Genomic DNA, 21,749 nt, shown 5'->3' on the forward strand with positions numbered 1-21,749 from the left:
GGAGACGGAGACGGACTCGTGTGGAGCGTCTGGTCGACAACTGTTGTTGGTCCCAGGCGGCTGGTCAAGGTGTTCCGAGGGGTCGCAGGGTGAAGAAGAAGGGTCCTGAGCTCCAATTTCTGTGCACGAAGAGATTGACCTTTGATAAGTGTGGCGTCTTTGATTTTCCTTTTATATTTTATTCTCTATTAATTATATAGTTCCAGTAATATCAATAAACTGTAAATCATTTAATCATATCCAGTGTATTGTCTGTTATTTGGGCGGGGTGAGGTACATCACACAGCATCCACACAAACTAATTACCCCAGTTTGGTGGGGCCGAGGGCTGTTCCCCTAGACGACAGCGAGCCGAGCGACCCTGAGACTGGCCAGGGGGGATACACACATAACAATAACTCTCCCTTCCTGATGGGAGCAGTGAAAAAAAGAGCATGATCAGTGTGGTGGAGCTCCCTGATGAGGGGCAGAGACATGCAGGAATGACAAGACAAGTAATCTCTTCTTACTTGGAATATATCTGTCTTGGACTTCCCTCATTTTCGAAGAAACTCCAGCCATTGCTGCTCTGCTGTCCTTCCTGCTAGTGTTCCTTTCCAGTCAACTTTGGTCAGTTCCCCTCTCATGCCATTGTAATTTCCTTTATTCCACTTAAATACTGACACATTGGAATTTAGTTTCTCCTTCTCAAATTTCAAAGTGAACTCGAACACATTGTGATCATGGTTCCTTAAGGGTTCCTTAACCTTAAGCTCTCTTATCACCTCTGGATCATTGCACAGCACCCAATCCAGCACAGCCAGTCCCCCAGTGGGCTCAACAACAAGCTGTTGTAAAAAGACATTCCTCAGATATCCTAAATAATGGGAGCATAAAACGATAAGATATAGAGTTCTTAAAATGAGATCATTGGTGTGGGAACATCTCAATGGATGGGCAAGTGAGTGCAGTCAACCCCAGTTCAAGAGCTTGATGGTTGAGGGGTAATAACTGTCCCTGAACCTGGTGGTGTGATTCCTGAGGCTCCTGTACCTCCTTCCTGATGGGCGCAGTGAGAAAAGTGCATGATCAGTGCGGTGGAGGTCCCTGAGGAGGAACGCTGCATTCCTACCCCAGCGTTTCACGTAGACGTCCACCAGGGGCAGAGACGTGCAGTAACGACAAGACAAGTAATCTCTTGCCTGTTGATTTTATCGTCGTTTGATAAACGGAGCCAATCACAGTCAGCTTCATTGGCCCCGGCGACCAATGAGAGTGAGGCGATTTGCGCGGGGCGTGGAGCCACCGAGCCTCGGATGTCTGTCAGCTGGAGTCAGTCCCTGCGGATCTGAGCTGGGGACAGCAGCTCCCGGCTGCCGCCATGCCGTACTACGGCTCGGAGGAGACCGTGAAGGAGCTTCGGCGGGCCCTGTCCAACCCCGCCATCCAGGCGGACAAGCTGAGGTACCGGAACCTGGTGCTGCGGGTGATCCGCTACATGACTCAGGGGCTGGACGTCTCCGCTCTCTTCATGGAGATGGTGAAGGCCAGCGCCACCGTGGATATCGTGCAGAAGAAGCTGGTCTATTTGTACATGTGCACGTACGCTGCTCTGAAGCCCAACCTGGCACTGCTGGCCATCAACACACTGCGGAAGGACAGCACCGACCCCAACCCCATGGTCAGGGGACTTGCCCTGAGGAGCATGTGTAGTCTCAGGTTTGTTCCTTGTCCCTCCTGCTTTTGTGGAAGTGTGGACGTTGGGCTTCTCATTCCGGGGATTCTCCTGTGCACCGGGACATTGACATCCCATGCTTGTTTTAAAATAAGCACCTTCAGCATGTCGCTCTGGGGAAACATGAGGAGAGTAATTGGAAATGAGAATTGAAAGTAAATAGAATTGAGATACTGATTGACATGAAATGATAAATAAGAGAAAATCTGCAGATGCTGGAAATCCAAGTAACACACACAAAATGCTGGTGAATGCAGCAGGCCAGGCAGCATCTATTGAAAAGAGTACAGTAGATGTTTCTGGCCGAGACCCTTCAGCAGGACTAGAGATAAAAAGATGAGGAGTCAGAGTAAGATGGTGTGGGTATGAGAGGAAGAAACAAGGTGAAACTGGGAGGGGTGAAGTAAAAAGCTGGTAAATCAATCATGAAAGAGATAAAGGGCTGGAGAAGGGGGAATCTGATAGGAGAGGGCAGAGGCCATGGAAGAAAGAAAAGGAGGAGGAGCACCAGAAGGATCTGTTGGGCAGGTAAGGAGATAACGTGAGAGAGGGAATGGTGATGGATAGGGGTGGGGTCCATTACCAGAAGTTTGAGAAATCAGTGTTCATGCCCAGACAGATAAGTAAAGTGTTGCTCCTCCAACCTGAGTGTAACCTTATTTCGACAGTAGAGGAGGCCATGGACTGGCTTGTCAGAATGGGAAGTGGAATTAAAATGGGTGGCCACTAGAAAATCCCGCTTTTTCTGGGCGATGCAGATGCTCGCCAAAGCGGTCTCCCAATCTGTGTTGGGTCTCGCCAATATACAGGAAGCCACACCAGGAGCACTGGATACAGTAGATAACCCACAACAGACTCAAATTGATCGAAGTATCACCCCAACTGGAAGGACTGTTTGGGGCCCTGAATGTGAGGGAAGAGGTGTAGGGTCAGCTGTAACACTTGTTCCGCTTGCAAGGATAAGTACCAGGAGGGACATCAGTGGGGAATGAATGGACAGGGGAGTTGTGTAAGGAATGATCCCTGCAGAAAGCAGAAAGTATTCTTGCCCCTTTCAAGCATTCCAGCTATTTAAAAATATTTGCCTTTAATCCAAGTTCAATTAAAGGTCTATGAATTCTGCTGTTGAATTTTTAATGGTCTGTAGTCTGTGATGGTCAGTGCAGATTTGGTGGCCTTATTCTGTGCTGTGTCCCTCTGACCGTTCTCTCTCTCTCCTCACATTTTATTCCAACATTTTCCCCCTTCTTTCAGTGTTAAAGAGAGGTCTCGGCTCGAAACCTTGACTATCTATTCATTTTCAGAGGTGACGTCTGACCTGTTGAGTTCCTCTAGAATTTTGTGTGTGTTGCTTTGTATTTCCAGCATCTGCAGAATCTGTTGTGTTTATATCTTGCTCTTAGTTCTTTAATGCAACAATGGCACCAAAGCAATCTTGAATTGTTGATGATTTGTATTTTTATAACAATGATGGATGACAATGTTTTCCATTTCATGTAGTTATCAGCTCTAGTGATCAATCCAAATTTTCCTAAATTTTAACTGTAGTCTCATTGGAGAAGTCTCCCTTGTATCAGGGTGGCATGGTTTTTCTCTCCCACAGCCATTTTTGTACATTGAATGATGTTAAGTTAGATTCTGTGTAGAATTTTTGTGACCATGTTTTCATTCATATTTATTGTTTCAATCTCAGAATGACAGATATCTCAGAATGGAATTTGTCTTTTCTCCTTCCCCTATTTATTTCCTCATACAAGTTTTTACTTAGCAGTGAGATTTATTTCTAATCACTTATGATATTTATAAACAATCTGCAGGTTTCCAAAGAACAGCAATATCTTAATTTTACAGTTTTAAGGTGTAAATTTGTCAAACTTTTTCAAACCCTTTGTCAAGGAAATGAGAAGTACAATATAAATAATAAATAAATGCAATAATAAATAATGGTTTTAATGTTTGGCAACAATCTTGTAGCTCATGGTGCAGTGATGTTTAAAATCATAACTGTTATTATACTGTGAAAGTGAGAGCAACCTGTGTATCTGGGTACCTCTGTGGTTTAAGAGTAGACCCTGCTGTCATTGACAAGGTTCTTCCTGCCATAATTTCAGGCATTCAAGCTTAACTCGCCTCCAGGAAAGTAATTTCCTTAGGAGTTTTCTCCCCCAAATTTGCTCTGTGAATTCTTCAGCTGTGATTGGTTGCTCAGTCAGTTTGATGACATTACCATTGCTGGATGGGAAGGAATCCTTTGATTTGAGCTCCTGTGGTCCTGAAGAGAGCTGGCAGGGTGAGTGTTGACATCTTGTCACACAATGCAGGAAAACCGGCCTTGAGATAGGCAAAGAAATTTAGTAGAGCAGTACCTGACCTTGTGAAATTTGAGTTAGGAATTTATGGTGGCACTACGCTCATTTCAACTGTGGTGAAATGGGAAATCCAGGTATCCAGCCGGTAACCGTTGACAACACTACCAACTTGTTAAATTCATGGATTCTGTTTAACAATCTGAAAGGTGCTACAACCAGTTCTGTTTGTCAGTCGTTCACATTCGGATAAGTGATGTCTTCACTGGATCTGTGCTGATAAAGTAAATTGTGTTTTGTTTAGAATGCCTGGCATAAGTGAATATATTCAGCAGCCAGTGCTGAATGGATTGAGAGACAAGTCATCCTATGTCAGACGGGCAGCAGTCCTGGGTTGTGCTAAAATGCAGAACTTTCAGGGAGACACAGAAGTTGGTAAATATTAAAATGTAATTTCATTGATTTTTACAACATGTCTTCTTACTGACCACTGTCTTGTTGACTTTTTAGTGAAACTACATTATTCTGGTATATTGAGAACTTTGATGCTGAACTGATAGATATGCCAGACTATTGGCTGTTAGTCTAATTAATTCTCCAATGTAGTTTTAATTCAGGTCTTTTGATTGTTACTCTGTATTACAATCAATTTTGCAGTTAACTGTGTAAGTTTATAGAGAAGATGGGAAATGGGGCCCAGAGGAGTCACATAACAAACCACTGGGATTTCTGAACATTTGGGTAGAACAGGGGTTTCCAACCTGGGTCCACGGACCCTTCGGTTAATGGTCAGGGTCCAGAGTTGAAAAAGTGATAGAGGATTACTGGAGACCATTTAAGGCTGATTTATATTTCTGCGTCAAATCGACGCCATAGGGACGGCGTCGCTGCGAACCCTACATAGAGCCTATGCTGAACCCTACGCCATAGCCTGACGTACACCTCTCCCAAAATGTAACTACGTGTTGCGGCAATGCAGACCGCAACAACTGTGATTGGTCCACTTGGTAGCATCGCATTTCCTCCTACGCTGCAATAGCTTCCCATTGGGCGACTGAAGGGCAGGGAAGGAACTCTGGCTGCAACGCTTTCCATAAAGCTTTACACACCTCCAAAATTGTGGAGGACACATTTCGCTTTTACAAAAAAAAGACACTCCCTTTAAACTTGTTTACCCCGAGACAGACTGCCATGGCCACGAAGCCTTGCACGGGCAGGTGTGTGTGCATGCGTGACGTGCACGAATTGCAGAGCGAGACACCAACGCACAAGTATAAATGCTCACAATGCGCGTAGGCCATTTGCGTAGGTTACAGCGTCCATTTGACGCACAAGTATAAATCAACCTTTAGCTGGAACTGTCACTAACACTAGGTGCCTTTCATTGTGACCATAATGTGTATATATTGATGTGTTCAAAGTAAGTTTTTTGTCAGAGTACACGTATGTTACCATATACAATCCTGAGTTTCATTCTTTTGAAGGCGTGCTGAATAAATCCATAATGGAATAATAACCATAATAGAATCAATAATGTTCAACCAGTGTGCAAATACAAATTGTGCAAATACAAATACAAACAACTAAACACAAATAAGCAAGCAAGCTGTAAATATGGAGAACATGAGGTGATGAGTCCTTGAAAGTGAGCTCATAGGTTGTGGGAAACTTCAGTTATGGGGCAAGAGAAGTTAGCCCCTCTGGTTCAAGAGCCTGATGATTGAGGGGTAATAACTGTTCCTGAACCTGGTGGTGTGAGTCCTGAGGCTTCTGTGCCACTTCCCTGATGGCAGCAGTGAGAAGAGAGCATGACCTGGATGGTGGGGGTCCCAGGTTTACCTCTGAGCAGTACTATAGTCGCTCATCAGTGGTTAGAAATATGATTCTTAATTTGTGCCAAGTTTTATAGCTACTATATTAATGTGAGGGAGTAGAAAACCCTTCAGCCCCCAGGTGTTTTCTGGCATTCTGTGAGATCCCACTGATCTATATGGCAGACCCGATACATGTTCTTTTTAAATTTCAGAATGCTTAAGGGAATTATGTATTGAAAATATTGTCAGCCCACTTTGAGATTTTCTTTTGACCAATCCTTGGTAGATTGTAAGCATTTCCAGGGGCTCTTATTTTTTAAATTGCAATGTGGAGTCTGTGTCTTAAGGAGGTAATAACATCTATAGCCATTTATTTTGTTTCTCAGTCGTTTCCACTGCAGAATGTCAGGTAGTTTTATTAACTTGAGTAAAGAAAGTATTGATTTATTATTGTCACATCTATCAAGATAAGAGTGGAAAGCTTGTCTTACATCCTGTTCATACAGATTGGTAATAGCTGGGGTCACCCATGTTGTAAAGACACTGCCCAGAAGAAGGTAATGGCAAACCACTTCAGTAGAAGAATTTGCCAAGAATATTTATGGTCATGGGAAGACCATGATCGCCCATGTCATATGACACGGCACAGAATGATGATGATGAGTTTTAAACTCTCTTTAGTCAGGGTTGCTTCGTGCATGCACAGATATCAGTCTGTAATTGTATCTATAGATCGTGTATTCCAACAAATGGTTTCTGTGAACATTTCTCACAGTTTAATTCAGTTTTGTGAGGTTAATTTCTGCTTCATTGTCAATATTGACCTTTCCTTAATTTGACACATTATGTCCAATCAAACAATATTTTTTGCTGTCAAATGGTAGTCACTCAGGCTTGTTATTCATTAGTAATGAAAGAGTGCTCCTTCCTGGTAGAGCGGAAACTACTTTTGACCAGATGGTGTAGTTTCTTGGCATTGAGGCCCTCCGTTGGTGATAAGCAAGCCATGGCAGTACGATATGGAGAGCAAGCTGTTGTCCATGGAGCAGGCTCTCCTCTTCTGATGAACCCAAAGGAACAGCAGAGACCAATACGGTTTGGCACTAGTGGCGTTGAAGGAGTAGCCAGTCAGTGTTGAACCCAAGGTAGGACTGCATTCGGACTCCCGTTTCAGATTTTTCCCTCTGGGTTTACTCTCAACGCCTTCATCATGAGTGGGTGTAGCCACAGGACTGCAGAGGTTTGAGGACAGAGTTTGAGGAGGAGCTGCCATGGTTGACAAACCCCATCTGCCCGAAGTGACTGGTCTTAAGGTGCCAGTAACCCACCTCTTCCCCTTCTGTCAGTAGAAATGGTTCTGCTGGGCTTTGTAGCCAAGCCACACGTGAAGAGCAGGTGCTGGACTTGGTTGTCAGAGGCTTTTTGAGGTACATGCCATTGGGAGCATTTTATAAGTAGTGGGAGGTGGAAGGTTATCCACACTTTTCTCCTCACTGTATTAATTTTTGTTTGAAGAGGCGGGGTCTGGGTTTGTTTGGTAATGGCCGTACCTTTATTCCTTTCTGATCCCCTTCCTGCAGATGGGGCAATGGTAAATGAACTGTATGCAATGTTGCGAGACTCTGACCCTATTGTTATGGTGAACTGCTTGAGAGCACTGGAAGAAATCATGAAACGTGAAGGAGGTGTGGTTATCAACAAACCAATAGCACATCACCTTTTAAACAGGTCAGTTCTGTGCAATTGATATGCTTTTAGTATGTTCTTCCTTCCTTTAAAAATTAAGCTGTAGTTTTCATCTTTGTTAAAACAATGGTAATAAAGAGTTTTCAGAAGTACTTCAGGGCCATTTTACAAACGACTCCCTAGGATGAAGTTAAACTGACTGAAACTCCTCACTATCTTGAAGGATAGGTTTTTATCAATCCTCATTCTTCATGCCTCAGCAATGGCATTGAAACATTAGGATGTCGATGTATAGCAAAGCTTCACAGCTTCCATGTTTTGTAACGTTCATCCGGTGCAAACATCCTGGCTGACTGTGTAATCCAGGCAAAAGTTTATGATGCAGATTACCAGCACACGACGCATCTATAGCCAAGTAACCTATGCTCGTTATCTCAGTACGTTATAGGTGAATGGCAGCATATATTTTTGGGATTGTACTCCGGCACAAATTTTCACTTTTTGGCAAAATTGAGAACATTCAGAATTGTGGGAAAAACAGAAAGTGCAATAAAACGATTTATTAAGCCACTCCTTTTTTTCTTCAGAATGAAAGACTTGGATCACTGGGGTCAGAGTGAAGTGCTGACATTCCTCGTTCGCTATAAACCCCGAACTGAAGATGAAGTGTTTGCTATTCTGAATGTGCTCGATGATTTTCTCAAGAGCAGCCAGTCCAATGTTGTCATGGCAACCACCAAACTTTTCCTTCTCCTTGCTGAAGATTTTCCCAACGTACAGACAGATGTTCTAGAAAGGATCAGAGGGCCATTGTTGACTATTTGCACCTCTGAGTGTTTCCTCGGCCTGTGTCATGCCCGGGAGATCCTCCGTAGCTTACCCGGGCACTTCAGTGGTCACTACAAGAAATTCTACTGCACAGACACTGAACCAAATTGCATCAAGTATCAGAAGATGGAGATCTTGCGGGATCTGGTAAATGATGAGAATGTCCAACAGATACTTGAAGAGTTTCAGACCTACTGCACTGATGTTTCTGTAGAGCTGGCCCAGATGGCCATTTTAAATATAGGTGAAAAATTAAACTATTTTGCATGTTCGCATGTTTCAAATTAGTTCTACTATCCTTCAGACCCAATTAGATATTTGCCTATTAAGTATTCTTATTATGACTAATTATACAGAGATGGCAAAAATAATCTTGTGTTTATCTCTGGCTGTGCTACATCTCTTTGGGGGATATGATCCTATTACTGAGCAGCAGACACAGTGGAGAAAGTTGGAATTCCTCGCTAATTCCAAGAGAGGCCAGTTCACCCCCCTCCTTCAGCAAGTGCACCGGCCCTATATTCTTCTCAAAAACTTCATATGGATTGGGAATACAGAAAACTCGGCTGAGAGCACACCCATTATTTGTGGAACTGGATCACAAGCAGTGTTGCACTGCACCCAGTGAATTCACAATATATTTGTGCTCTTGCTTTGCTCGAGGTTTTGTCAATTGCCAGAGAAGTCTTGTGTTCACAAACCTTCATTTTCTGTGGTCTCCTTGTCACTAATTTCAGTGTTACTGCAAACGTCCAGCCAGTGGCGCTGCTGAGCTATTTGTACTCTTCTCATCAGGTTGCTCACAGGATGCTGTCCTTCAGTCCTTGTACACCAGTCAATTTAGTAAATTGTGAAGTTCACTTTCTTGTTTATTTGATAAAAGGGTCTCCATATTGTATATAAGAAAATGCTTTTTATTAGAGAAAACAAAGTATTTTCAGCATTAGGCAGCATCTGGAGAGCAAAGTGGTTGATGCTTCAAGTTGGAAATATTTCATCAAAATTTTTCTATCTAGCACAGGAGTTCCTGCTATTAATTGAGAGGTCTGTGGACTCAGGCTGGGAACCCCTGCTTCTTGCACTTTCTGCTTTTATTTCAAATGTCCCGCATCTGCTTTTGATTTGCTTTCTGTTGCTTTATTCATTTATTGCTTTACCTAATTAAAGTTCTTGTAAGATGCAGCGGTTTCTAGGGGCCTGCTAAAGGTGCTATTGTCTTTTAAATGTATTTTTGTCCGGTTGCAACACCCTGGATATTAAGAATTTAAAAGTACTGCAGGTCTACCCCGTCAGTGAGTTGCTTGTTGGCATCGATGCATGAAATAGGTGTGCAGTCTAGTAGCAAATGATCATCTTGGTCACTTTTCTTCCGATCGTAAAACCCTGTTGGGCATTGATAATATGGGATACTGCAAGTCCGGTTCACTGGTTTATTGGTGGACGGTGAGGGAGCTGTGTGACCTTGGTCATAGCAAGGAGTACAGGTCAAGCCGCAGTGTTGCCTATTTGTAGCTATCCAGGAGAGAGGTGTCGAAGTCGGTGTGCTCCACGAGATTGCCGGAGATGGTATGGTTCAGTGTCTATGCTGGCAGCATCAGTGCTGCCCTCTACTGTTCACTCAGCAGAATACAGGCTCTATTGTGCTCAACTGCAGACTGCTGCAACGTTCATTGACTTGGGGACGTGGACTGTATTTTTTTTATGTGACAGTATTTTACTGATCTCATATGTGCCTTGTGCTGTGTATGAATGTTGGTACTGTGTTTTGTCCCTTGGCCCAAGAGTAATGCTGTTTTGTTTGGCTGTATTCATAGTATTTGTGTATGGTTGAATGACAAGTAAGTTTTAACTTGAACTTGATTTGTCTTTGTTCGGGGCGGAAGCTGCAGCATCATAAAGAAAATTACAGTTGAGAAAGACAAAGAAATAGATTGGCTTTACTTGTCATATGTAGATCAAAATGTACAGTGAAATAAGTCATTTGAATTAAATCAGATCAGGGAGGATTGTGCTGGAGATAGCCCACGAGTGGGGACACCAACATAGCACACCCACGGTTTTCAACTTCCTGACCTAAACTGTACGCTTTTGGAATGTGGAAGGAAGCCAGAGCACCCAGAGGCAACCCGAGAGGTCACAGGGGAACATTCATACTCCTCAACAATCACTGGCACTGTAAAGTGATTGCGCTAACCACTACACTGCCATAGCACCCCAGTTACCAGCTGAGAAAGAACTTACTCCTCTTATTGCTGCACCCAATTATTTATTCAATTATTCCAGGTGCTATTTCTGCTACTGTATCTGGGACTTATTATATTTGTTAAGCATTATAAAATATTTCTTGACAATGGTTCAGTAATTACCTTGTCAGTATGAACCTTGTCCTATTCCAATATAATGAAACTGTTTTTCTCTGCTGCTAATTATAAACTTTAATTAGTTTGAGATTAAGTCCAATGTTTAGGTTGTAAGACCCAGTTGCCTCCACTCTTTCCTGGCAACTCCAACACTGCTGCTGTTTGGTTGTCTTGCTCTCTTGCACAATCAGACCTGGACAGGACATGTCCCAGGGCTTCCCAGCCTTTTTTATGCCGTGGACCAATTCCACTAAGCAAGTTGTCAATGAACCCCTGGTTGGGAACCCCTGCACTACACAATAAATTGGCCTGCCCAGCCTTCCGTCCCTATCATTAAACTGCTCACCATCCTGGGAAGCTCTCTATTGCATCTCTTCACTGCTGGAAGTTGTTGGCCATGTCCAATTTCTTTAGTTTCTCCCTGTGTTTACTGTTTCTCACCATGTAAAGATGGTGACTGTGAGCGTGATTGGTCCAGATAGGATACACTACTTGTGTGAATCCCAATAGGAAATAAAAACAAACAGAAGCATTCGACCTGACCCTGATCATTCATCCTACCATTGTTAACTCAGCTTATGGTGCGAAGTACAATGGTGGACAGAGTTGGGAGCTCTGCTCATGTTTACATACCAAAAAGTGAGTCGGCCAACAAGTCCTATGAGCTTGCCTTGCCTGTCAGTAAGGTAATGGCTGATCTGATTGGAGCCTCATATCTGCATTTCTGAGGAGCCCTAGAAATCTTCAACCTTGTCACAAATCAAATTATCGCCACCTTAAAAAATATTCGGACTCTGCTTCTCCCAGCTTTGGCATCTACAGTAGATACTTGAGTTACTTTGCTAATCTTTGAGAAAGTTCCAAAGAGTCGCAATTTTAAGAGTAAAATCTAGAGTCTGAAAGGGGTGTCACCTATTTAGTTTTTTTAAATGGTGGGAACAGGGTCCCTGACTTCAGATTATCCCATGAGAGAAAGCATCTTCATTGCATTCACCCCGGCAGGATTCCATGAGATCTTGTCAGCAATCCAGTTGCCACCTTCTCTGAATACCAGTAGATGCAAGCTTATCCTGTCAAACTCTTCCTTTAAAAAAACAACCTACCCCACACTGGCTGAAGAATCATTGATGATTCTTCTAGAGATCCCCAGAGACAGTCTTGAGTTGGAAGTTTAAACTTTCCATGCCTGTATAGTTGAGCTGTTTGCTGTGGTAACTAGTTGAATCATTGATAAAGTGTAGGTATATTTTGGCTTTTATTCTGCTGACTGAAGAAAATACGGTATCTTGTGCTATAATTTGTATTTTATTTATTGAGCTACAGTGTGGAATAGGTCCTTCTGCCCCTTCGAGCTGCGTCGCCCAGTAACCTCCGACATAACCCGAGCCTAATCACAGGACAATTCACAAAGACCAATTCACCTACCAGCCAGTATGTCTTTACACTGTGGGAGGAAATCCATCCAGTCATGGGGAGAATGTACAAATTCCTTACTGACAGCAGCAGGAATTGAACCTGGGCCGCTGGTACTGTAACATGTTGTGCTCGCCACTATGCTACCATGCCATTGGAGTAATATGTCAGAGTATCCACTCTTGAAAGTGCAGCTTAAGGTATGAACTGCACCTTACTTTTTTTTTAATTGTGCTGTATTTCCCCAGGATGAATTGCACGGACCTACAACGAAAAGTGTCTGGTTATTTTGAAGGAGCTGCTGGGCTTGAAGCAGGAACACATTACCTCAGGTACATCATGCTACCAGCTTTCAGCATTTGCTCAGGGTTGCAAGCATCACACTGACTTCCCCTCTGCTTTTAGCTGTCATTCAGACATTTCGTGACCTGGTATGGCTGTGTCCCCCGAGTACAGTGACTGTGTGTGAAGCACTACCAGGATGTGAGGAATACATCAAAGATGGTGAGGTAGGTTGGTGGGGATGAAGTAGCCATATTCAATAAGATGGCCCTTGTTCACCTTGTTTCATGGTACTGAGCCATGCAGACCCGAGATGACCAGGTTCAACCTCTTGGCTGATTGCAGACAAGTAATTGCATTATGTTTATGAATAAACTCTTTTCGGACTTCCAGTTGGGTACAGGCATCAATTATAATAGACATTTTGATGACAAACTCTGCCAGCTTATGATGCCTGGGGATGTCTAATCCTGTGGTATTTATACCCCCATAGTTGTCCTTCCTGATCGGTAACTCCTCATCAAATCAGGTTTCTGCTCTCCCACATTGTTTACAATCAAATTCCAGTTCTTACTTGGAGCTTTGTTAAAATTCTTTCTCCCTAGTTTTATTTCAATGGCTTTTTTAACCAGACGGTCACAAAATCGATTGGCGCAGCACGTTAGTTTTGTGCTGTCGAAGTGAATCCTATGGCCATTGCAAATGCAGTGTTCCGCTACCGCCAATTCCTCCGGGTAACCCAAAGGGATACTTCTCCTGTGCTCCTTGATGTGGGTTTCCACCGTGCGTCCCGTCTGACCAACGTACGCTGTTCCGTATTCACAAGGAATCCTGCAAACGTCAGCTGACCTGTTCCTTTGTTGTTCTCAGACCAGGATAGAAAGGATGAGAGCAGAATGTGTGGGAAAGTTGAGAACTTCTGTTTTCTATGACATTCTCTGTCCATTAGTAGATTCTGTAAGTATTTGATAGTGTTGAGGTGGGGCTCATTTTAGTATCCCCTTGGTTGAATAGTCTGATAACACTCATTGCGTAGACTTTCACCTCATGTATATTTCAAGTTCAGAATCACTTTATCGCTAGTATGTGAAGGATACCAGAATTCTGTCCCAAGTATAAAACAAGGGGCAATACCACAACAGACAACACAATAGCAGCCTACAATTTACAAGGCAATAATGTAGACCGTCATGGGGTATCAACAATTAGCAGAATGGTAACATGCATAAATGTCAAGAATCAAACTTTGAATGTGAACAAATGAACAGGCTCAATAATTATCAATGGAATAAGGGGAGCAGGAAAGACTATTTCAGAGTTGAAAGTATATTGACAGGCTGCATCACAGTCTGGTATGAAAACACCAATGCCCTTGGATGGAAAATCCCATTTAAAAGTAGTGGAGACGGTCCACTCCATCACGGATAAAGTTCTCCCCTCCCCCTCCCCCCCCCACTGAGCATATCTGCATGGAGCGCTGTTGCAGGAAAACTGCATCCATCATCAAGGACCCCCACCACCCTGGACATGCTCTCTTCTCTCTGTTACCATCAGGTAGGAGGTACAGGAGCCTCAGGACTCACACCACCAGGCTCAGAAACAATTATTATCCACCCTCTCCCCACCATCAGACTCTTGAACTAGAGAGGATAACTTCACTTAACCCATCATTGAAATATTCCCACAGCTAATGGACTTGCTTTCAAGGACTCTTCATCTCATGTTCTCGATATTTATTGACAATTTATTTATTTTTTATTATATTTTCTATTTGCATGGATTGTTGTCTTTGCACACTGGTTGGACACAGTTGTTGCGGTCTTTCATTGATTCTGTTATGGTTATTATCCTATTATGGATTCACTGAGTATGCTGCAAGAAAATGAAACTTGGGGTTGTACGTGATGGCATGTATGTACTTTGATGATAAATTTACTTTGAATACGAGACTGCTAGGGTGGGTGTAATCAGCAATAATTTTTCCAGCTCTTCTTCGCTTTGCTGATGGACAGGCCTTTTTATGTCAGTGACTGACAGCCAATGATCTATAGTTACTTGGCTGGTGAAGATGAGCGCGATTAAAAATTAACATTAAACTAATGAACTCACCTGCTTTCCCTCTTATCCCCCTTACCCTGCCAAAATAACTAGGGGAAGCAGGCTCTAATCTGGCTGTTTGGTGTGCATGGTGAGATGGTGCCCAATGCTCCTTATGTATTGGAGGAGTTTGTGGACAATGTGAAAATGGAGACCTCTGCAGCCGTGAAGCTGGAGTTGCTGACAGCGATGGTGCGCCTGTTTGTGTCCCGGCCAGCTGAATGTCAAGACATCTTGGGCAGACTGCTGCATCATGTTATTGGTATGGATCACACTGATGGAAGAACTTCTGAGTAAGGTTTGGCTCTAGAATTTGTGGAGCAATTGGGGTGAAACTTTGACTCCTGCACAGGATCTTGTGAATGCTTGATGTCAGTGGCTGTCCTTCACATTTCCCGTGTGGGCTGGGGTGGGGTGAGGATAGTCAGCTTTGTAAGATGATTGAGAGGATTACTTGTGTGTACATAAAATTCACATGAGTGGCAATTATTCAGGCCTCACTAATTAATTGGATATTTTTTCATAAGGCCTTGTGCTTCGTACAGTTAGTTCACAATAGGAGACTTGCTCAGTGTAAGAGTTGGTTTAGCTGACAGACGATGGCATCCACAGATGGTGGGAAATCCATGCCATCATAGTCTACCCACACATATGAGATTTTTAAGTATGCAAGTTCTATCTGTATACCTTGGGCCAACTGTTTCAGCACAAGCCACTCGTCAAATATGAGGCCTAATAGGTTTAAGATTAACCAGATCACTAACCAATATTCTTTTTGATTATTGGCAGGAGAAGAACTCGATATGGTTGTGCGTGATCGTGGGTTATTGTACTATCGGTTACTTCAGCAAGGTGTTGAAGAGGTCAAGAAATAGTTTGTGGGCCAAGATCAGATCCATTCTTAAGTGTAATGAGCCAAGCCAATGAGCCAATCAATGCCTGGGCAAAAGACTTAACACATTGATACCAATCTGTGGTCGGGAACACTGGAATTGTATAATGGCACAGAAGGCAAACTCCTTTGCAAATCTACAGGTGCCAGGAATAACCTCTGAAAAAGGTAAATGTTGTTGTTTCAATCCCAGTAATATTACTGCTGGATGATCCTCTGCCCCTACTATAACAGGGATCGTGTGTGTGAGTATTTGTTCTACCGTCTCTTTCAGATATTGATCTAATGCTGATACCATCACTGGTGGCAGCACTACTGCCCGTTGTGATTCCACATTTTGAAGCTCCCTCTTACAAAGGTTTTGGTTTTCCAGTCTTCATCTCTTGGGCAATGCTTTTAGTCATCCAGTGTTATCTGTTTCAAGCACTCCAGTCTTGTAAGTTATTTTTCAAGAGGGATTATCCACTGGTTCGTGGTGTAGTGGCATCAGCACTGGACTGAGAGGCAGATGCTCCTGCATTCGAATCTGTGTGGGTCCCAACCTGGGCAGCAGCAGAGTTGGCGCGGAAGAAAAGCCTGGCAATCTACTTCAGGATCTTGCCTCAAACCCACTGGACAACTACACTATCCATTGGGTCACCATGAGTTGATGGTGACTCAGCAACAACAACAAATATCTTTTAAAGATACTTCAAACACTGGAGATCTTAGAACAGATTACACTGGATGATTAGACCGCATTACCTGATTGACTTCCCTTGCACACTTTCCATCCGTGCTGGGTTGAGGTTTGAGCGTCGAGCTAGCAACTCGGCCTCATAAAAATAAGAAAGCCTGCAAAAAAACGCCGTCATGACAGCGTGTCGATGACTCCACTCGGCGTTAAGGGCTTTCTCCTTCTTCAGTGGATTGACTAAGACAGGAAGAAAACCAAAACAGTTCCCTTGTGGTGATGAAAGTAAACATGTTTTTTTCATCTATTACTACCAGCAGAATTAAGTAATTTTAGTTTTATTCACTTTCTTGCAACTCCTGAAGTTTGAAGAGCTTAGCACTGATTTCACTGTTGTGATAAACAAACCAGTATGTGGATTTTTTTGTAGACAAATATCTAATTACAGTGGACAACAAAGAATTTGCTTCCTGAACACTGCTGGGTTTACCTTATGGATTCTGGGCTGCTGATCTTGAAAATTTCCCATCAGCACCATTTTTAAAATCACCTATATTTGTTATTTTAATTCATAATTCAAGTCAATTAAAATGTTGCCCAAAATGTAAGCTGAAAAGTTTTCTATCTTGTCCAGCCATAACTGGGCATGCCTGGGCAAGGTGGATGCTGCATGGTGGGGCAGGTTGTAGAAAGGTGTTAAAAGCTTCACATACAGACTGCTCTGTGCATTGTGTTTAGATATATATTGAGGTAGGTTGTGTAAGTGTTATGGTTCCAGATTTGACAGCCTGTTCTCTGTGTATTGATTTCAATTGGGATTGCTCCTTGAGGAAGGGAATGAACTTGCTTATCAATTATACACTGCCAGTTGTTGAAAAGACCTGTGTATAGATAGGGTGGCACCGGGTTGCAATGCTCCTCCTGTTGTACTCTTTACTGACAAATGCTGTGGAGGTTCACACATAATGAGTCTTTATTTTGAGGTACTGAGGTCTCATGGAACTTCTGGCATTTTGGCAAGAGCTCCCTTCAGGAAAGAAGTGCATCCCTATCCAGTAATATACTCAATGTTAACTTACTAATTCTGTTTACCTTTCTGTAAAGGCTCAAACCCAGAACACAGTGAAGAGTTGGTCCTGGATGCTAGATCTGTCCGCTTGGAAAGCAGAGCCCAGCTTTCACCAGAGCAGTTTGAGGAGTACTGGACATGCCTGGAAGATGCTAAAATTGTGACTGTGGACTGGCAGAAGGAGCCATGTCCTGATACCATCCAGGCTGCCTTTCAGATTGTTCATATTCACCCTATTGCAATCAGCCGAGCAGGAGCACAGCCCTGGAAAGCCTACCTGTTTGCCCGAAATGAGACTGGATGTCTGTTTTTAGCAGAGCTGTTAATTGACACTGGCAGAACGAGTTTACAAATTACTGTTAATCAGAGGAACAGTAGTGAAGGGCTTCTCAGCAGCTTCATTGCTGTCATTAGATCGGTGTTGCAGACCCTGGGCAAATCTGAAAATGTTGAAGATGTTTCACTGGCAACACAAGAGCAACACTCTCCTCGCTGAGATGAAAGTCTTTTTGTTATCCCATTGCTGTCATAAACTACATTGGTGGATAAAAATAAATTGTTTCTGTCAGCTGATATAACTGGATCCTTTTCAGATAGACTGCTCTGTTTAATGTTTTAATGAACGATGTGGAATTTCCAACAGTTTTACATTTCCTCCGTACTATACGGGGGTTCTGTGATTTTCAGGGAACCTAACCCACCAGCATTTTTACTCAGAGCCAAGGCAGCTGGTGCAAGATGAACTAACATTAGGGTTTATATTGGCACATACAGATATAGATATGATTTGGTTCCTTGGATGGTTTTGTAGCTGAATGGGTGAACTCTGGCAATGAGTGCTATCCAGTTTTCACCTTGTGATGTCCCTAAATACTATTAAACTCATTCCTCACGGGCTGATGGTTAGTTTTTCATAAACACCAGAGATTCCTCAGGTGCCTGAAATCCAGAGCAGCAAATGCAAAATACTGGAGGAACTCAGCAGGTCAAGCAGCATCTACGGAGAGGAATAGACAGTCAGTATTTTGGGCTAAGACCCTTCACCAGGATTTTATCACCATTCCTGTCCATTTGCTACTTTTTAATCCTTTCTGAGGATTGGGCTTGCCTATAGTGTCTGTCTTAAGTCTATTTTATACTCCTGTGTCAAATCGACGCCATGGGTGCAGCGTCGCTGCGAACCCTACGCCGTAGCTGACGCGCACCTGTCCCAAAATGTAACTATACGTCGCCGCAATGCAGACCGCAACAACTGTGATTGGTCCGCTTGGTAGCATCGCATTTCCTCCTACACTGCAATAGCTTCCCACTGGGCGACTGAAGGTCAGGGAAATGAACTCTGGCTGCATTCCTTTCCATAAAGCTTTACAGACCTCCGAAATTATGGAGGACACATTCCGCTTTTACGAAAAAAGACACTCGCTTTAAACTTGTTTACCCTGAAAAAGACTACCATGACCACGATGCCTTGCATGGGCAGGTGTGTGCGCATGCGCGACGTGCGCGAATTGCAGAGTGACACAGGCACACCAACACACAAGTATAAATGCTCACAACTTGCGTAAGCCACTTGTGCAGGTTACGGCGTCCATTTGACGCAGAAGTATAAATCAGCCTTTAGTCTTCCCAGTATCTGCAGCTTAAGGCAATGCATGGAGAATGGTGCTTTGTCATGGTTTTGGATAGCAGTTCTTTCTCAGTAGAAATGTGATTAAAATGCATTAGAGTGATCAGAAAGAGCTAGACAACCGATTTTGGTTGTCTGTACTTTACAGCAATATGCTAAAGAAGTTTTACTGCTCACTGGCCCTGTCCTCATCCCTGGCCCTCCTGTGCCAGATGCAGATAATGTCTATTTTGTTTTGTTAAGACATTCACACTGCTTGTCATGAATCAGCCTTCTAGTGTAGAATCTCAAAGCTGTTCCTCTTAGCCAGTCCTTGCCTTCTAGTTTTGAGATTTCAGATGTCACAGAAGTACTGTTATTTGCATTCTATATGGAAACAGAAGTCTTTGTTGTATCTTTCAACTAGTGATAACCGTGGGGTTTATCTCTTTATTTATTGTGATACAGCATGGCCCTTTGAGCTACACCACCCAGCAATCCCCCAGTTTAATCCACGCCTGCTCAGGGGACCAACTAACCTACCAACCGTTGCATCTTTAGACTGTGGAAGCAAACTGGAACATCCGGAGGAAACCCAAGTGGTCAAGGGGAGTCCTTTGTAGTACAAAGCCTTTTCCCAATAAAAACTGTTCCATAACTGGGGTGATTCTATCAGCTGCCCGATTGCGACTTCCCAGTTTGGATAGCTGTAAGTGTACCTGCAGATTAAACAAGAGCACAACATAACAAAAATAAGGAACTGAGCCCCTCAAGCCTGCCCCACCATTTAATCTGTGCTGACTTTAACTCCCTTTTCCCCGTAACTCAAGTTTTGTCCAACTTAAATATTTTATCTACACTCTGGCTTTCCTTTCCCTCTGGCAGAGAATTTGGGGATTCCCTACATTATGAAGAAATTGCTACTCATCTTAGTTTTAAATAACTGGTCCTTTTGTTCTGTATCTATTTTGTTCACTAGTGAAAACATCTCATGGGCCTCTTTAGAATATTTATCTGTTCAAAAAAAAGTCATCTCTTATTCTAAACTCTAAGGAAAACTGAAAAGAATCCTGAGTGCAAACCCAATTTGTCTGAACCACAAAGATCCTCCCCACCCCTAATTTTACCAGAGACACCCAGTGAAGTTCACACCCTGAACATTTCAATGTTTCCATCAGCAAACTTAAAGTGTGAATCACTTGTGAGCTGATAACAAGTGGTATTCAAAATAATACCAGGCAAGCTGGTCCTTAAAAATGCACTTTAACAGCTGATTAATGATGCTATGTGTCAGGACTGGATATGTCGTAAGATTCATTTATCTCTCTGTGGTTCAAATGTGGACAGCTGTGAATAGTGAACAGTTTGGAGTCTTTCACCTGAAGAGTACAAATGGATTTTCCTAGAACCATCTGATGGTTATATTTGCACAAAGGAGCAGTTCTTTTGTTTGACAGGCATGTTTTCCAGTTGAAAGTGGGAAGTTGCTATGCAAAGAGTGGGTGCTTACAAGGCTTCACAAACTTAGTATGTTGTGAAATTTGGGCTCACTTTGTTTAATTGCGGTGGTGGCAGGAAGGCACAAGCCGGAGGAAGAATTTAGTTAAATCAGCAATCATCAGTAATTTGTTAACTCTTGTGGGCACATCATTTACTGATTATTGGAATTCTAGTCATATGACATATACCATGGAAATTACATAGTTGCTCCCAGTGCTTATTTTCATGTTCCACAATGAAGAATTCATTGAATCTGATGTGAGTTTTTGGTTATTTGTGAACTAGTGCTACAACAAACCTTGCAAATGCTGCACTTATTTACTATAAGACTAGGTTTTTAATGACTATTACTGCTTTACCATTTCAAGCTAATTTTGAGAGCTCAAGACTATTACAAAATTTTAAGTTCCTATATTTGCATGGTGTGATATGTTTGTAAGGCAATTAAAAGTTGATTTTTGCTTTCTGCTGTGCTGTGCAAATTCTGTTAGTGTGCCTCTGGCTACACAGTCCCAGCTATCACATTGAGTTTGTGCCTGATAACATAAGGTGCCAGAAAACAGGATGTCCTTGCCACAGAGATTGTATCTTTTTGGGAGGTTTGCTTCTGATATCGGTGCCAATCGCTGTTCCTCCACGTGACTGTAAATTGAACTTATGGGCTCAATCCTCTTCTAACTGCCTGGGCCCTGTAATCACGGTTATTTTGAGTGGTTCCCAATGATCTTGTGTGGTGAGTAGGTTTTGGCAATGCAAATAGAGTTTCTGCCCACAAATTGACAGGATTTGTCAACACAGTTTGTGCAAATTGAACTGAGTTACAATGTGAAGTCCTTTAGATTACAAAAAAGAGGTATTCATTTTATTCAAGCAACTAACTGTGGTAGCGTTGTGGTTAGCACAATGCTTTACCAGCTACTCGGGTTCATTTCCCACCACTGCTGGTAAGGAGTTTGTACATTCTCCCCATGACCATGTGGGTTTCCCCCCACATTTGGTAGGTTAATATATCATTGTAAACTGTCTTGTGATTAGGCTAGGATTAAATCAGGGGTTTGCTGGGTGGGCCGGCCTGAAGTGCCTGTTCGGCGCTTTATCTCAATAAGTATATATATTTTTAAATTGTGTAAGTTAATTAAAACTTCAAATTGTGAGAGAAGAGGCTTGCTTTCATTTTTCTTTTTAAGTGCAGGTAGATGACTCCATTCAGATGACTGCGACCTTGCATCAGAATTGGGAAAATATGGGAATTAAATCAATGTTAAGTTGGAAAAAGGTGAAGGTGGAGACCAAGGCCAACTGAATGATGAACATGATGGTGATGCCAATTGAGAGGGTGTGAAAATCATGTCTGAATGAAGCAGATGATGGTGGTGCCGATTGAGAGGGCGGGGAAAGCTTGTTAATTTCAGTTCTATGTGAAGATGAATGAAAACAAACTGGAAAATCCAAAGACTTATGGATGCTGCGAAATTAATGTCAGTAGGTCAGTCCAGCATCAGAAATGGT

General features: G+C 42.8%; 1 protein-coding gene and 1 long non-coding RNA gene across 3 annotated transcripts in view; one reads left to right on the forward strand and one right to left on the reverse strand.

Annotated features, from left to right (window-relative positions):
- Positions 1-1,276: 1,276 nt before the first annotated feature.
- LOC140195272 (AP-4 complex subunit beta-1-like) lies at positions 1,277-21,399 on the forward strand. The gene is given in 11 exon segments (XM_072253343.1): positions 1,277-1,698; positions 4,325-4,455; positions 7,415-7,562; positions 8,108-8,592; positions 12,370-12,453; positions 12,527-12,630; positions 14,555-14,762; positions 15,290-15,367; positions 15,370-15,450; positions 15,453-15,560; positions 17,170-21,399. Coding segments are annotated over 11 exon segments (2,226 nt in total). The 5' UTR covers positions 1,277-1,360; the 3' UTR covers positions 17,631-21,399.
- Positions 19,193-21,749, reverse strand: part of LOC140195273 (uncharacterized) — an 81,503-nt gene continuing 78,946 nt past the window's right edge. The window contains exon 5 of one of the 2 annotated variants that reach the window (XR_011885405.1): positions 19,193-19,459. This is a non-coding gene — a long non-coding RNA (uncharacterized lncRNA). The remainder of the gene's footprint in view (positions 19,460-21,749) is intronic. The other variant, XR_011885404.1, reaches the window with a different exon arrangement.

The sequence above is a fragment of the Mobula birostris genome, chromosome 3, assembly GCF_030028105.1.
Source record: "Mobula birostris isolate sMobBir1 chromosome 3, sMobBir1.hap1, whole genome shotgun sequence".
Lineage (NCBI taxonomy): Eukaryota > Metazoa > Chordata > Chondrichthyes > Myliobatiformes > Myliobatidae > Mobula > Mobula birostris.